Source organism: Salvelinus alpinus, chromosome 1, assembly GCF_045679555.1.
Source record: "Salvelinus alpinus chromosome 1, SLU_Salpinus.1, whole genome shotgun sequence".
NCBI lineage: Eukaryota > Metazoa > Chordata > Actinopteri > Salmoniformes > Salmonidae > Salvelinus > Salvelinus alpinus.
In genome coordinates, this window is record NC_092086.1 from 35661393 (window position 1) to 35677761 (window position 16369).

The 16369-nt window shown below is 41.6% G+C and overlaps 1 protein-coding gene across 2 annotated transcripts; it reads right to left on the reverse strand.

Moving 5' to 3' along the window:
* Positions 1-6239: 6239 nt before the first annotated feature.
* On the reverse strand, positions 6240-10987 carry LOC139574286 (PDZ domain-containing protein GIPC1-like). 2 transcript variants are annotated; one of them, XM_071398727.1, is made up of 7 exons: positions 10739-10987; positions 9981-10302; positions 9708-9893; positions 9232-9412; positions 8892-9004; positions 8722-8803; positions 6240-8239 (listed from the first exon to the last, which is right to left on the reverse strand). In XM_071398727.1, the coding sequence occupies exons 2-7, from the start codon at positions 10278-10280 to the stop codon at positions 8088-8090; spliced, it is 1014 nt and encodes a 337-aa protein (XP_071254828.1). In that variant the 5' UTR covers positions 10281-10302; positions 10739-10987; the 3' UTR covers positions 6240-8087. The 2 variants fall into 2 exon arrangements, with proteins under 2 accessions (XP_071254828.1, XP_071254820.1); XM_071398719.1 differs by having other exon boundaries at positions 9981-10382; positions 10739-10986.
* Positions 10988-16369: the final 5382 nt, after the last annotated feature.

The following is a 16369-nucleotide window of genomic DNA, read 5'->3' on the forward strand; positions in this document are numbered from 1 at the left end:
TATCATGAGAATGATTATTAAGAGACCTATTAATAACTAAATATATGCACTGTTGCTACCTAAGTCATTCCAAAGGATAGATTTAACAGAGCAAATTAAATGTAACCATACTTTAAAGGTCATATATCATCAATGATTCTATTTAGACATACAGTGGGGAGAACAAGTATTTGATACACTGCCGATTTTGCAGGTTTTCCTACTTACAAAGCATGTAGAGGTCTGTAATTTTTATCATAGGTACACTTCAACTGTGAGAGACGGAATCTAAAACAAAAATCCAGAAAATCACATTGTATGATTTTTAAGTAATTCATTTGCATTTTATTGCATGACATAAGTATTTGATCACCTACCAACCAGTAAGAATTCCGGCTCTCACAGACCTGTTAGTTTTTCTTTAAGAAGCCCTCCTGTTCTCCACTCATTACCTGTATTAACTGCACCTGTTTGAACTCGTTACCTGTATAAAAGACACCTGTCCACACACTCAATCAAACAGACTCCAACCTCTCCACAATGGCCAAGACCAGAGAGCTGTGTAAGGACATCAGGGATAAAATTGTAGACCTGCACAAGGCTGGGATGGGCTACAGGACAATAGGCAAGCAGCTTGGTGAGAAGGCAACAACTGTTGGCGCAATTATTAGAAAATGGAAGAAAATAGAAGAAGTTCAAGATGATGGTCAATCACCCTCGGTCTGGGGCTCCATGCAAGATCTCACCTCGTGGGGCATCAATGATCATGAGGAAGGTGAGGGATCAGCCCAGAACTACACGGCAGGACCTGGTCAATGACCTGAAGAGAGCTGGGACCACAGTCTCAAAGAAAACCATTAGTAACACACTACGCCGTCATGGATTAAAATCCTGCAGCGCACACAAGGTCCCCCTGCTCAAGCAGGCGCATGTCCAGGCCCGTCTGAAGTTTGCCAATGACCATCTGGATGATCCAGAGGAGGAATGGGAGAAGGTCATGTGGTCTGATGATTCAAAAATAGAGCTTTTTGGTCTAAACTCCACTCGCCGTGTTTGGAGGAAGAAGAAGGATGAGTACAACCCCAAGAACACCATCCCAACCGTGAAACATGGAGGTGGAAACATCATTCTTTGGGGATGCTTTTCTGCAAAGGGGACAGGACGACTGCACCGTATTGAGGGGAGGATGGATGGGGCCATGTATTGCGAGATCTTAGCCAACAACCTCCTTCCCTCAGTAAGAGCATTGATGATGGGTCGTGGCTGGGTCTTCCAGCATGACAACGACCCGAAACACACAGCCAGGGCAACTAAGGAGTGGCTCCGTAAGAAGTATCTCAAGGTCCTGGAGTGGCCTAGCCAGTCTCCAGACCTGAACCCAATAGAAAATCTTTGGAGGGAGCTGAAAGTCCGTATTGCCCAGCGACAGCCCCGAAACCTGAAGGATCTGGAGAAGGTCTGTATGGAGGAGTGGGCCAAAATCCCTGCTGCAGTGTGTGCAAACCTGGTCAAGAACTACAGGAAACGTATGATCTCTGTAATTGCAAACAAAGGATTCTGTACCAAATATTAAGTTCTGCTTTTCTGATGTATCAAATACTTATGTCATGCAATAAAATGCAAATTAATTACTTAAAAATCATACAATGTGATTTTTGGGATTTTTGTTTTAGATTCCGTCTCTCACAGTTGAAGTGTACCTATGATAAAAATTACAGACCTCTACATGCTTTGTAAGTAGGAAAATCGGCAAAATCGGCAGTGTATCAAATACTTGTTCTCCCCACTGTATATAGCATTTAAGTCAGCTATTGTTTCAATTCAACCCAGGGGTCAACTAAAATGATAAACTGTGTAGTTTGAGCCCTGAATTCTGATTGACTGAAAGCCATGTTATATCAGACCGTATACCACGGGTTTGACAAAACATTTAGTTTTACTGCTCTAATTATGTTGGTAGCCAGTTTATAATAGCAATAAGGCTCCTCTGGGGTTTGTGATATATGGCCAATACACCACGGCTAAGGGCTGTGTCCAGGCACTTTGCGTTGCTTCGTGCATAAGAACAACCGTTAGCCGTGGTATAGTGGCCATACACCACACCTCCTCGGGGGTTATTGCTTAAATAGACAATAAATATTGGCCAAGGATTTTAAGCTTTGGTTGATTTCAAATGCAATCTTCAAAATAATCATTGATATATTGGATTTAAGTCTCCATGTCAACCAAAAATCAAAGTTAAAAGATAGGACTAAATCAAATCAAACTTTATTCAAAATGCATTTAAAGTTTGATTAGATTTCCTCCTATTCTTTAACTTAGATTGTTAGATTTGTGAATCCAACATATACATTTTATATTTGTAGACAAACTGGAATTTGTTGACAACCAAACACAATTCAATATCCCTTTTGCAATAAAGTAAATAGCCTATTAACTTGTCAACAAAATGATATGTTGGATTCAAGTCTCCAACTAAACCAAAAATAAAAGTTAAAAGAATAGGATTAAGCTAGTGGCTCAGATGAAACTATCTGGCATTGTCAACCAAACACAATTCAATAACCTAAAGTTAGGCTATCTTACAAACTAGTATTTATTCAACCTTGAAATGAGTAACACATCCATGGCCACATTTTGAGGTTAGACTACTGTAACTATACAGTGCATTCAGAAAGAATTCAGATCTCTTGACTTTGTTTCGTTACAGCCTAATTCTAACATTTATTCAAAATATTTTTTTTGTTCTTCATCAATCTACACACGGTATTCCATAATGACAAAGCAAAAAACGATTGTCATAAATGTTTTCACATTTATAAAAATATATGTAATATTTACAGAAGTATTCAGACCCTTTACTTAGTACTTTGTTGAAGCACCTTTGGCAGCGATGACAGCCTCGAGTCTACTTGGTTATGACACTACAAGCTTGGCACACCTGTATTTGGGGAGTTTCTTCCATTCTCTGCAGATCCTCTCAAGCTCTGCCAGGTTGGCTGGGGAGCGTCGCTGCACATCTATTTTCAGGTTTCTCCAGAGATGTTAGACCGAGTTCAAGTCCGGGTTCTGGCTGGGCCACTCAAGGAGATTTAGAGACTTGTCCCGATGCCACTCCTGCGTTGTCTTGGCTGTGTGCTTAGGGTCCTGTTCAAAGGTGAACCGTCGCCCCAGTCTGAGCTCTGGAGCAGGTTTTCATCAAGGATCTCTCTGTACTTTGCTCCGTTCATCTTTCCCTCAATCCTGACTAGTCTCCCAGTCCCTGCCGCTGAAAAACTTCCCCACAGCATGATGCTGCCACCACCATGCTTCACCATAGGGATGGTGCCAGGTTTCCTCCAAATGTGTGCTTGGCATTCAAGCCAAAGAGTTCAAATCAAATCAAAATCAAATCAAAGTCACATGCACATGGTTAGCAGATGTTAATATGAGTATAGCGAAATGCTTGTGCTTCTAGTTCAGACAGTGCAGTAATATCTAACAAGTAATCTAACAATTCCATAACAACGACCTTATACACACAAATGTAAAGGGATGGAATAAGAATATGTACATATAAATATATGGATGAGCGATGGCCGAGCGGCATAGGCAAGATGCAATAGATGGTATAAAATACAGTATATACATATGAGATGAGTAATGTAAGATATGTAAACATTATTAAAGTGGCATTATTTAAAGTGACTAGTGATCCATTTATTAAAGTGGCCAATGATTTGAGTCTGTATGTAGGCAGCAGCCTCTCTGTGTTAGTGATGGCTGTTTAACAGTCTGATGGCCTTGAGATTGAAAAACAGCTTCTATTGGTTCCGGCTTTCATGCACCTGTACTGACCTCGCCTTCTGGATGGTAGTGGGGTAAACAGGCAGTGGCTCCGCTGGTTTTTGTCCTTGATGATCTTTTTGGCCTTCCTGTGACGTCAGGTGCTGTAGGTGTCCTGGAGGACAGGTAGTTTGCCCCCGGTGATGTGTTGTGCAGACCGCACCACCCTCTGGAGAACCTTGCGGTTGAGGGCGGTGCAGTTGCCGTACCAGGCGGTGATACAGCCCGACAGAATGCTCTCAATTGTGCACCTGTAAAGGTTTGTGAGGGTTTTAGGTGACAAGCCACATTTCTTCAGCCTCCTTCTTCACCACGGTCTGTGTGGGTGGACCATTTCAGTTTGTTCGTGATGTGTACACTGAGGAACTTAAAACTTTACACCTTCTCCACTACTGTCCCGTCGATGTGGATAGGGGGGGGCTTCCTCTGCTGTTTCCTGAAGTCCACAATCATCTCCTTTGTTTTGTTGACGTTGAGTTCAATCTTGGTTTCATCAGACCAGAGAATATTGTTTCTCATGGTCAGTCCATTAGGTGCCTTTTAGCAAACTCCAAGCTTGCTGCCATGTGCCTTTTACTGAGGAGTGGCTTCAGTCTGGCCACTCTACCACAAAGGCCTGATTGGTGGAGTGCTGCAGAGATGGTTGTCCTTCTGGAAAGTTCTCCCATCTCCACAGAAGAACTCTGGAGCTCATTTATAGTGACCATCAGGTTCTTGGTCAAGACCAAGGCTCTTCTTCCCCGATTGCTCAGTTTGGTTTGGTTTCCAGCTCTAGGAAGAGTCTTGGTGGTTCCAAACTTAAGAATGATGGAGGCCACTGTATCTTACAGTGCACCTTCAATGCTGAAGAAATGTTTTGGTACCCTATCTGTGCCTCGACACAATCCTGTCTCAGCGGTCTACGGACAATTCCTTCGACCTCATGGTTTGATTTTTGCTCTGACATGCACTGTTAACTGTAGGACATTATATCAACAGGTGTGTGCATTTCCAAATCATGTCCAATCAATTGAATTTACCACAGGTGGACTCCAATCAAGTTGTAGAAACTTCTAAACGATGATCAATGGAAACAGGATGCACTTGAGCTCAATTTCAGGTCTCATAGCCAAGTGTATGAATACTTATGTAAATAGGGTATTTGTTTTGTATTTTTAATACATTTGCTAAAACCTGTTTTCTCTTTGTCCTTATGGGGTATTGTGAGCAGATTGATGAGGAAAAAATATAATTTAATCAATTTTAGAATACAGCTGTAACTTAACAAAATGTGGAAAAAGTCAAGGGGTCTGAATACTTTCCAAATGCACTGTAAATGTCTTATTTAATCATAGAAAGCCTGCATGTTCAAGATTGCATGCAAAGGCTGCAGATGTGACAATCTTCACAATTGCTGTAATCATCTACACAGAATCTTGAACAGCATCAATAACTTAATTGCACCATGCACTTTTAATGTAATCTCAACTGCAATCCAGGTAATTTGGTTGTGCTATTAAATGAAGCACAGTGATAACACATTAGGTTGTATAAATACAAAACGGGACATTGTATTCCTATTTCAACTTTGTTGTGCATTTAAATGGTTGAAAGCGCAGATAACACATTTAGATGACAACTAAACCATTAATCTGACATAGTTTTTCCTTTGGAATTTGGTTATTAGATGGTTGAAAGCATAGTGATAACACATTGGGAATTCAACGAACTTCTGGCTGTCGTTGAGTGGGTGAATAAAGGTTGAAATCACATTGACCAACATCTCAACCAAATATTACCCACATTTCCTCACTGAAATGACGTGCTGTGTCCAGTGAACTGTATGCAGTAAACATGGTTGTTTTGGGGATTCAGGCCGCTAAAGGCTGACCATGGCAAAAACTTCTAGAACGTGGGATGCTGAGCCAAGCATTTAGAAGAGGCTGTATATATTCCGTCCCAGGACTAAGATTAGTGTCAGTGCAATTACAAATTAAAGCTTAGATGTGACTCTCAAACATTGATACGCCATATCAAATTCCCATTGTGTATTGCATTCCCAAACTGTCCTACTATTGAGGGCTGAAGGGAGTGATTTGATGCATGTATTTTTTGAGGTGAGAACATGACCTGATTACACACACACACACACACACACACACACTCCAGGGGGTGATGTGTTTGTCTCTCTAAGAAGAACATGTTACCATTAGCAGGTGAACAACTCAGCCAGTGCAAAATATCAGCTTGACTACGACCTGACGTTAGTTCATTTTCTCGCCCCAGTAAGGAAAATGACAAACATACTTTTAAAAAATAAGATTTTGCACTTTTTTCTGCTAAACAATCTGACATAATATAGTAATATGAATTACATATAGGGAAATATTTCCTATTGAAGAGTCCAAGACAACATTTGTGTATTCAACTGAGGGAAAGACATGGAAGACATCGTATTTCATCATCTTTGTCATTATTATTGCCATTTAAATCAGACCTTGTAATAGAAAGCCATAACAAAACAATGTCCTCAGGATTACAGTGGCTATTATCAGTATTTTATGACAGTAACCATCTAGATATACTTCAACAGCATTGAAAGACAGAAAAACAACCAAACAATTTACTACAAAAATATGTTGTTCATTCAGAGATAGACTATGGAAAAGATACAACCCCATAAAGTTATGAAAAGAAATACTTTCTATGTTGAGTAATTATTTTCTATATCTTGGAACTTTGACCGATATTGCATGTTTTTGTTTTTTTATTCATCTATTAAGAAGTCACTAAAAGCCAAGATGACTTTGCAGAAAGTAGTTTGGTTTGATAATGACATCATTCTGTTCCTATGGTAGTGTCCAGGTTCTTTCCTAAAGTAACAGTGTTGGACTTGGTCCTTCATTTCATTGCAGAATTGCATAATGGTGCATTTTTCTTTCATTACTTGACCGCTCCATGACTTATGTGCATAACTATTTGGCTCCTTCATGTTGAGACTGTCTGGTCCCTAAAAAAATGCTGTCTATTGGAAATGCCAACGCTTTTGGCATGGATATCAGTTTTCATTTTTACCAACTCAATTAAAAGAGGAAATTCCTCATCAGTTACACAACTCCATTTTTCATTTAAAACACCACTCCTTGAAAAAATCCTGCAAAAACATTCTTAAAAAATAATAATTAAAGGCTCAGTCTACCAATAAGACAATAGTTTTTAAACAAGTACTTCAAATTCTTGAGTATTCTTGTAATACTGTAATATAACACTGCTTTTCTTAATACTGGAGTTTCCCTGGCAAAGGGGACCATTTAAGTATTAACCAATCAGACTATCTTTGTTACCAGACTGGGATGTGCTGCATGTAAAGTGTAGCTTGTTTCTATACCTTATTCACTTCAGAAAAACTGATAGTGATTGTAGTTTGAACCATAGAAAAAGCTGCAGCTAATTTTGTAGTGACAGCCTACGCATTGTAAACCTTCAGCAGCCAAAACACTCCTTCAATAGTGACACTCAACAGCACATAAAACCAAAAGAACTCACAACGAGGAAACAAACAATAATAGCACGTGCTAATAAGATGTCTTTTCTGACCATGCAATTTGACCAGAACATTCTGGGCCTGAGCGTCTCAATACGCCCCTCTCTGAACAACACAGAACACACATTCTGTAGTCCAGTTCTATGCACCAGTGCTATGTAGTGAGTGACTGCTCCAGTGACGTACAATGCACTTTTCTTATATTTTCTACAGCGCAGTGCAACAGTGCAAAGTGGGGGGAAAACATCACAGTTTGTTTGAACTCAAACTTCAAAAGGTAGGTGTATGTAAGCCGTGGTCCCTCACTTCTCCCACTTGTTCTCGGGATTGTTCCTCAGAGGACTAGTGGAACAAAGACCTGGGAGTTAACATGTGACGTGTTCAAGGTCAGGAGGTGTGTCCACAACCACAAGACCTGGAAGAAAATTGAAAAGCACTTGCTGTTTGAAAACAATAACCTCCACGTATTGCATTCAATAGTCTTGAGTCTGATGAGAGTATTTTCAGCCTGATCGAGTGATCAGAGCTAGTGATCAGAGTCCTCTATCCTCTCCCATACACTGTCTCTATCCTCCCAAAGAGTCTCTCCCAAAAGTATCCCAACAAGAGTAGTAAACTCCACGTAAAAAATAATAAGTACACAGAAAACAATAAGTAAATCACATGATGGTAGTGTGGTGTTTCCTAGCAGTTCTGTTTGTTGCAGGTTGGTGCCTCAGCATTCAAAACCACACACGGGTTGTTCCCCTGCTCCCTCCGGTTACAGCCGGCCGACCTTGGCGTCCCCGATGGCACCCCAGACGTCAAAAACAAATTCATCCGGGAAGGCGAAGTCACCAAGAGTCTCGTCCAACGCCTCGGCAAACTCATCTGGGTTCTTTTTGTCCTTCCCCAGCTCCACCATTGTAGCAGCTGACAGTGAGGGAGAGGGGTCAGACAGGAGTCAACCACAGCACAACAAAGTAATAGGACGTTAAATAGTTAACCAAATAGCTACCGAGACTATTTGCATTGACCCTTTTTGCACTAACGTTGTCTCATCACATACATGTAATATTATCTGACCTCTTTATTCCAAGTCAAATGTACATATATACCTCGTACCCTGCACATCGACTCAGTAATGGTACCCGTGTATATTGCCAAGTTATCGTTACTCATTGTGTATCTATTATTACATGTTTTACTTTTCTATTATTTCTCAATTTATTTCGCTCTGCATTGTTGGGAAGGGTCCGTGAGTAAGCATTTCACCGTTAGTCTACACCTGTTGTTTACGAAGCATGTAACAAATCAAATTTGATTTGAAGTGGCAACACACAAGTCACCACTTTGCTAACAGGAGCTGCATGTGTGAATCACATTCACACGTATACACACGCCGTCTCCCTTACCCAGCTCACTGTCTCTGATGCCCATGTAACTCTCCAGGAGGTCATCCACTTTCTCTATGGCCTTCTCCTCAAACGCAGAGGGCTGACAAACAAATACCACAAACATAGTCATGACCTGAAACCATGTTTACCTTATTAACGGTAATAGAAGAACCAACACACACACTCACCAGCTCCTCCACAGTGGCTGGGCCTTTGGAGCGTAAACGCAGGGTGCCCTTCCCTGTCCCCAGCTGGGTTCCTGAGCCAGCCCGGGCCCCTCCTGACCTCTGGCTGATCATGTCTACAGGTAAGGGAGACAACATAACATGTCAAAAGAGCATCAGGTTTCTGACCTCCTAATTCTATATCTAGCTAGTCAATGATAATATAAGAGCAATTAGTAAAAGGCATCACAAAGTTTGATAACTGCTGACTCATTCCTAAATATAATCTGTCACACCATAATATGATTCATAATTATTTTGTCAGCACACACAATCTCTCACACACACACATACACAAACCCACCGAAGGCTTTCAAGGGCTCCACCATCTTGAGAACAAAGTCCTTCCCCTTGGGCAGCTCCTTGAGCATCTTGGCCACCTCGTAGTGTCGACAGCCAATGAGACTGTGGCCGTTGATGGACTCAATCATGTCTCCCACGTTGATGACCTGGATCTGATGGACCACGCTACCCTCCCTTATTCTCTGGAAGGGACAGGATGAGACAATGTAAAAATCCACAATTTCACACAATCAGCCAATTTGGCAGTGGCAAACATAAACAACTCTATAATGTGCATAGGCAACTAACTAACATCTTATATTCAGTCTACTGTACATTCCACACTGTCGCTGCAATTGAGGCTCTGCGTTTCAAACGCTCCCATTCTGTTCTATTTTTAGTCCTCTGTGTGTGATGCTGATGCATTTCCTTCCACTGCCAGACTTATCAGAGGTGACAGACACAGACAACTCTTTCCTAGCCAGTAACCATGCCCACCTTGATGAAGGCGTATCCAGCTCCATTATCAGTGATGGTCAACCCCAGGGCGTCCTCCCCCTTGAACACCTCCACCTCCTTCCTCTGGCCTTTGATATGGGCGAAAATAAAGTCCTCCAGCCCAATCTGACCCCCCAGTAACTTATCCATGTCCACCTTGTGAGTGTTCAGAGTGCAGAACATCACCTGAAGAGTTAGAAAGTGAGTCAGTAAAGGGATAAACTGAAGCAAATCTCTCTCTCACACACACACTTCAGTCGTCATATTGTTCACCTCTGGTGGTGCGATCCCAAAGGCCTCTCCGATCTTGGTGTAGAGCTCTCGCACGTTGCTGAACCCCTCGATGCGTCCCGTGGGGCTACCGTGTGCTAGCTGGGTGTGGAAGATCAGACGAGGTCTCAGGCTGGTGGGTGGGGGTGGCAGACCCTCCTGGGTAGTACCCTCCCCGAGCCCCACACCACCTCCATCCAGGCCGTCCATTCCTGGGACATTAAGGCCCGCTCGGATCGGCTCGGCTTCCTCGTTCTCCACTAGTGGAGACGCTTTCTTCCTTCTACCCAATCCAAGAGGCATTTTTATCCTTCTGTGTGTCTGTCTGTGGTAGTGAACAGATGCTGCTTTGGTAGGTAGCCAAAGGTCCTGTCCAGTATAGGACTCTCTCAAGTCTTCTTCCACCTGACAGGTTAGTTAAACATTACTACCAAACCCCATAGCTGGTGCATCACATCACAATACACTGGAAGATAGCTTTCAAAAACGAGTACCAAAACGCCCAGCAGCTAGCTAGCTCACCCATAAAACACTTCTTCTGGCTACTTGTCTTGCCATCAAGTTACATGGCATTAGATAAGATGATAAACATCGTAACTTGAATCAGAGATTGCACTTAATTTGATACACCTATTTAAAAAAAAAAAAAGATTGTCAGCTAGGAAGCTAACTTGTTAGCTAGTTAGCTTGTTGGCTAACACAATATTAGCTGCTAGCTAGCTGAGAATGAAGGAATATAGCAGTCAAGGTAAGCATCTTACCAGAGCTTTAGCTAGCTAACTCGCTGTACGATGTGATTTATTCAAACCAGACGTGGAATTGAACATCAAAACACTAGGTTACTTCTTGATCCAAAGGTTGTGAAAGTAAAGTTACATCGCATTTGAATCGCTTGTCTTGTGAGATAGGCTAACAAGCTAATGAGAGGAAAGGATGATCTGATGGTATGTATGTTGTTCAGCAGGGGTGGTTTCATTAGATAGCACAGCCACAAAGTCCAAATTGGCTATGTCGAGAAAAAAAAAATGAAAAAAAAAAAGTGCTTTTTGAGTTTTATTTATGTTTGGGGTTAGGAATACGATTAGCAGTGAGGTTAAGGTTAGGTTTAAAATCAGATTTTAAGAAGAGCAATAGTAGAAACAGGTGGGGTTTACTTTGCGACTGTGGTAACAATTGACGACTGCAGGGGTGGGACTTCAGCACTGTATAATGGCCTCCTCCACTATAGGATTCCTCTCCACGTCTCTAGCTCTTCGATGCCCCCTACTGTAAAGCATGTTTTTTCAACTCTCTGTCCTAGGAATTCCAATAGTCCTCCTGGCATGAATAATTAATCTACACTGCCTGTAATGCATTTTATAATCTATCTAGTATAGATGGCAGACAGGCTTTTACTAAAAATGCTCACCTTTTGATTCTAACTTAACAGATTCAGTTCCCATATGTCTCTCACTCCGTTTAACCCCTGGATGTGGATGTGTGTTTTTCAGAAGATTGCTTGTTTGACAATCTGCTCCAGGTAGAACAAAATGCAATCTGTTAAAATGGTGCTTTGACCATAATCCAGTTAGCTAGGCCCTAGTTGGCAAAAATTGTGCATGTGTAAAATAATTGTGTTGTTAAATCAAATCAAACTTTCACATGCGCCGAATACCACAAGTGTGGACCTTACCGTGAACTGCTTACTTACAAACCCTTAACCAACAGCGCAAATACACTAAAGTAAAAAATAAAATAAAAACACAATAACGAGGCTATATACAGGGGGTGACCAATACAATTTGATACCGAGTCAGTGTGCAGGAAAGCAAAAAGTAGCTGGTTCGCGCCCCATGTGCGGCAGAACTAAATCCACTCGGTTACTTTAAAAGTTTGACATGGGCCTACATAATTTTGTACAATTTTATTTGATATTTACAAGTTTGCCAGTCTTTGCAACAACTAAAATACCACAAAATGCCAAGGGGACCTCATTTGTTCAAAGGATAGGACAAATAAAATAAAATTGTTCAGTTTCATACAAATTAAAAGCAGATTGCTAACACATATTTGTCAAATAAAATTCTGGGTGCCTAATAATAATAATAATAATAATAATACAGATTGTCTGCAAATTTTATAAAAACTATTTAAACTTTTCCATCAAGGGAAAACATTTGCAAATAAAGCAAATATTTTTTAACAAAAAAGTTCAACCGAGATTACACATCTCTACATTCATGTTAAACCACATGTATCTGTTAAAATTAAATAAGAGTGGAACTCCACTTGGAGTGGAATGATAAATGGGTAAGTGTTGACTGATCATTACAACCTCAATGACAATCAAATTCATTACATCTTGCAACGGGAACCGTTTGAGAACCAAACAGCACGAAACGGTGCGGGACCTACCTGAATTTGTCCAATAAAAATTATTTGTTACAAAACATTTTCCGTTTGGCGTAAACCTTTCGTGCAACAGATTAAACGTTTTGCAACAGAATCGGCATAATGAATGCACCCCAGGTTAAAATATATATTTCAAGTACTTGAAAATGTAACATTATTCAAATAATTCAGACATATTTTAACAATACAACTGACTCACTACTTGGCTATTTTACAGTTTGTCAACTGTCATTTTTGGAATGATTTTCTTATTTACCACAGATGCTTAGGCTTGCTTTATCTCAAACAATGTGCTTCAAAAATCAGTTCACTACATACTGTAGGCTGCGTTCACACAGGCAGCTCAATTCTGATCCTTTTTCCACTAATTTGGTGTTTTGACCAATCACATCAGATCTTTTCGCAGCAGATCTTTTTCAGAGCTGATCTGATTGGTCAAAATACAATTTAGTGGGGGAAAAAACTCAGAATTGGGGCCCGTCTAAAAGCAGCCATATTAGACAAGTCATTGTTTGCTCTGCAGTGTGTAAGAAGTACAGGATATGACAAAATAAAAAGGATGAAGATTATCCTAACAGAAATGGTTTGCATAGAGGTTCCGAAGTAGCAGTAGATATTAGTTTCACAGCTTTAACAGAGTTAGAGAGAATTTAAACAGCTAAAATGCACTGCCGTTTTGAACAGCTTCTAAAGAGTCACTGCAGAGTAAACACACCTACAAGTTTCACTGGAGAATGGGCATACAAGTTCATCATACTTACAACAATAGTGATCCTCAAGCTAAATGTAAGGGGTCCTACAGAGGTCAAAACATATCACACCATCTTCTTATAGTATTTCAAAATAAGATGGTGCACGTTTGTCTATACACACACACACAAACGAGGTCAATCTCACATCTGTGACTTGACATTTGGCACAAAATAGATAACGCGCCCTTGAATAACTAAAATCTATACAACTGGAGAAGCTACACTACATGGCCAAAAGTATGTGGACACCTGCTCTTATTCCAAAATCATGGGCATTAATATGGACTTGGTCCCTCCCTTTGCTGCTATAACTGCCTCCACTCTTCTGGGAAGGCTTTCCACCAGATGTTGGAACATTGGAAGCAAGTCCCCGCAGCATTCAGCCACAAGAGCATTAGTGAGGTCGGCCACCGATGTTGGGCGATTAGACCTGGGTCGGCGTGCCAATTCATACCAAAGGTGTTCAATAGAGTTGAGGACAGGGCTCTATGCAGGCCAGTCAAGTTCTTCCACACTGATCTCAACAAACCATTTCTGTATGGACCTTGCTTTGTGCACTGGGGCATTGTCATGCTGAAACAGGAAAGGCCTTGCCCAAACTGCTGCCACAAAATTGAAAGCACAGAATCGTCTAGAATGTCATTGTCTGCTGTAGCATTAAGATTTCCCTTCACTGGAACTAAGAGGCCTAGCCCAAACCATGAAAAACAGCCCCAGACCATTATTCCTCCTCCACCAAAGTTTACAGTTGGCACTATGCAGTCGGGCAGGTAGCGTTCTCTTGGCATCCGCCAAACCCAGATTGTCCATCGGACTGCCAGGTGAAGCGTGTTTCATCACTCCAGAGAACGTGTTTCCACTGCTCCAGAGTCCAATGGCGGTGAGCTTTACACCACTCCAGCCGATGCTTGGCATTGCGCATGGTGATCTTGTGTGGCTGCTCAGCCATGGAAACCAATTTCATGAAGCTCTCGATGAACAGTTATTGTACTGACTTTGCTTCCAGAGGCCGTTTGAAACTCGGTAGTGAGTGTTGCAACCAAGGACAGACGATTTGTACCTGCTTCAGTGGCCCTGTTCTGTGAGTTTGTGTGGCCTACCACTTCGGGGCTGAGCTGTTGTTGCTCCTAGATGTTTCCACTTTACAATAACAGCACTTACAGTTGACTGGGGCAGCTCTAGCAGGGCAGAAATTTGACGAACTGACTTGTTGGAAAGTTGGCATCCTATGACGGTGCCACATTGAAAGTCACTGAGCTCTTCAGTAAGGCCATTCTACTGCCAATGTTTGTCTATTGAGACTGCATAGCTGTGTGCTCGATTTTATACACCTGTCAGCAATGACTGGGGCTGAAATAGCCAAATCCACTCATTTGAAGGGTTGTCCACTCACTTTTGGACATGTAGTGTATCAAGTATGTGGAATCTGTAGGGAGTTGCCTGGAGTGAATTCCTAAAAATGTTTATTCATACCTCATTTTCTGGGTTAGTTTGAACATGATTTGCAAGTTGTGCTCAAGAATCCCCAGTTTTGCCCCTCCCATTTAAGCTGAAAGAATTTTCTGAATTCTATTTGCTCTAGTTCCCCAACATAACGCAGTTTCAGAATCTCTCGCATACCTCACTGCAAAATAATACCGGTAACACCAAAGATATATTCAGACCCCTGGACTTTTTTCAAATTTTGTTATGTCACAGTATTAATCTAAAATGGATTAAATAAAAAATCCTCAGCAATTTACACACAATACCCCATAATGACAAAGCAAAAACAGTTAAAACAATTTTTTTAACCAAATGTATTAAACCTAGAAAACAGAAATACCTAATTTACATAAGTATTCAGACCCTTTTATGAGACTCGAAATTGAGCTCAGGTGCATCTTGTTTCCATTTATCATCCTTGAGATGTTTCTACAACTTGGAGTCCACCTGTGGTAAATTCAATTGATTAGATTTGGAAAGACACATAACTGTCTATACAAAGGTTGCACAGTTGGCAGTGCATGTCACAGCAAAAACCAAGCCATGAGGTTGAAGGAATTGTCCGTAGAGCTCCGAGACAGGATTGTGTCAAGGCACAGATCTGGGGAAGGGTACCAAAAATGGTCCCCAAGAACACATTGCCCTCCATCATTCTTAAATGGAAGAAGTTTGGAACCACGGTTCCTAGAGCTGGCCGCCCAGCCAAACTGAGCAATCGGGGGAAAAGGGTCTTGGTCAGGGAGGTGACCAAGAACCAGATGGTCATTGACAGAGCTCTAGAGTTCCTAAGTGGAGATGGGAGAACCTTCCAGAAGGACAACCATCCCTGCAGCACTCCACCAAATCAGGCCTTTATGGTAGAGTGGCCAGACGGAAGCCACTCCTCAATAAAAGGCACATGACAGCCCGCTTGGAGTTTGCCAAAAGGCACCTAAAGACTTGCAGACCATGAGAAACAAGATTCTCTGGTCTGATGAAACCAAAATTGAACTCTTTGGCCTGAATGCCAAGCGCCACGTCTGGAGGAAACCTAACACCATCCCTTCGGTGAAGCATGGTGGTGGCAGCATCATCATGCTGTGGGGATGTTTTTCAGCGGCAGGGACTGGGAGACTAGTCAGGATCGAGGCACAGATGAACAGAGCAAAGTACAGAGAGATCCTTGATGAAAACCTGCTCCAGAGCGCTCAGTACCTCAGACTGGGGCGAAGGGGTTGTTGTCCTTCCAACAGGACAACGACCCTAAGCACACAGCCAAGACAACGTAGAAGTTGCTTCGGGACAAGTCTCTGAATGTCCTTGAGTGGCCCAGCCAGAGCCCGGATTTGAACCCGATCAAACATCTCTGGAGAGACCTGAAAAAAGCTGTGCAGCAACGCTCCCCATCCAACCTGATAGAGCCTGAGAGGATCTGCAGAGAAGAATGGGAGAAACTGCCCAAATACAGGTGTGCCAAGCTTGTAGCATCATACCCAAGAAGACTCGAGGCTGTAGTCGCTGCCAAATGTGCTTCAACAAAGTACTGAGTAAAGGGTCACAATACTTATGTAAATGTGATGTGTTTTTTTATTTTTATTCTAAAACATTTCTAAAAACCTGTTTTTGCTTTGTCATGATGGTGTATTGTGTGTAGATTGATAAGAAAAAAAACGACTTTAATCAATTTTAGAATTAGGCTGTAACGTAACAAAATGTGGGAAAAGTCGAGGGGTCTGAATATTTTCCGATGGCACTGTATGCATTGTATTTATAAGTATATCTACA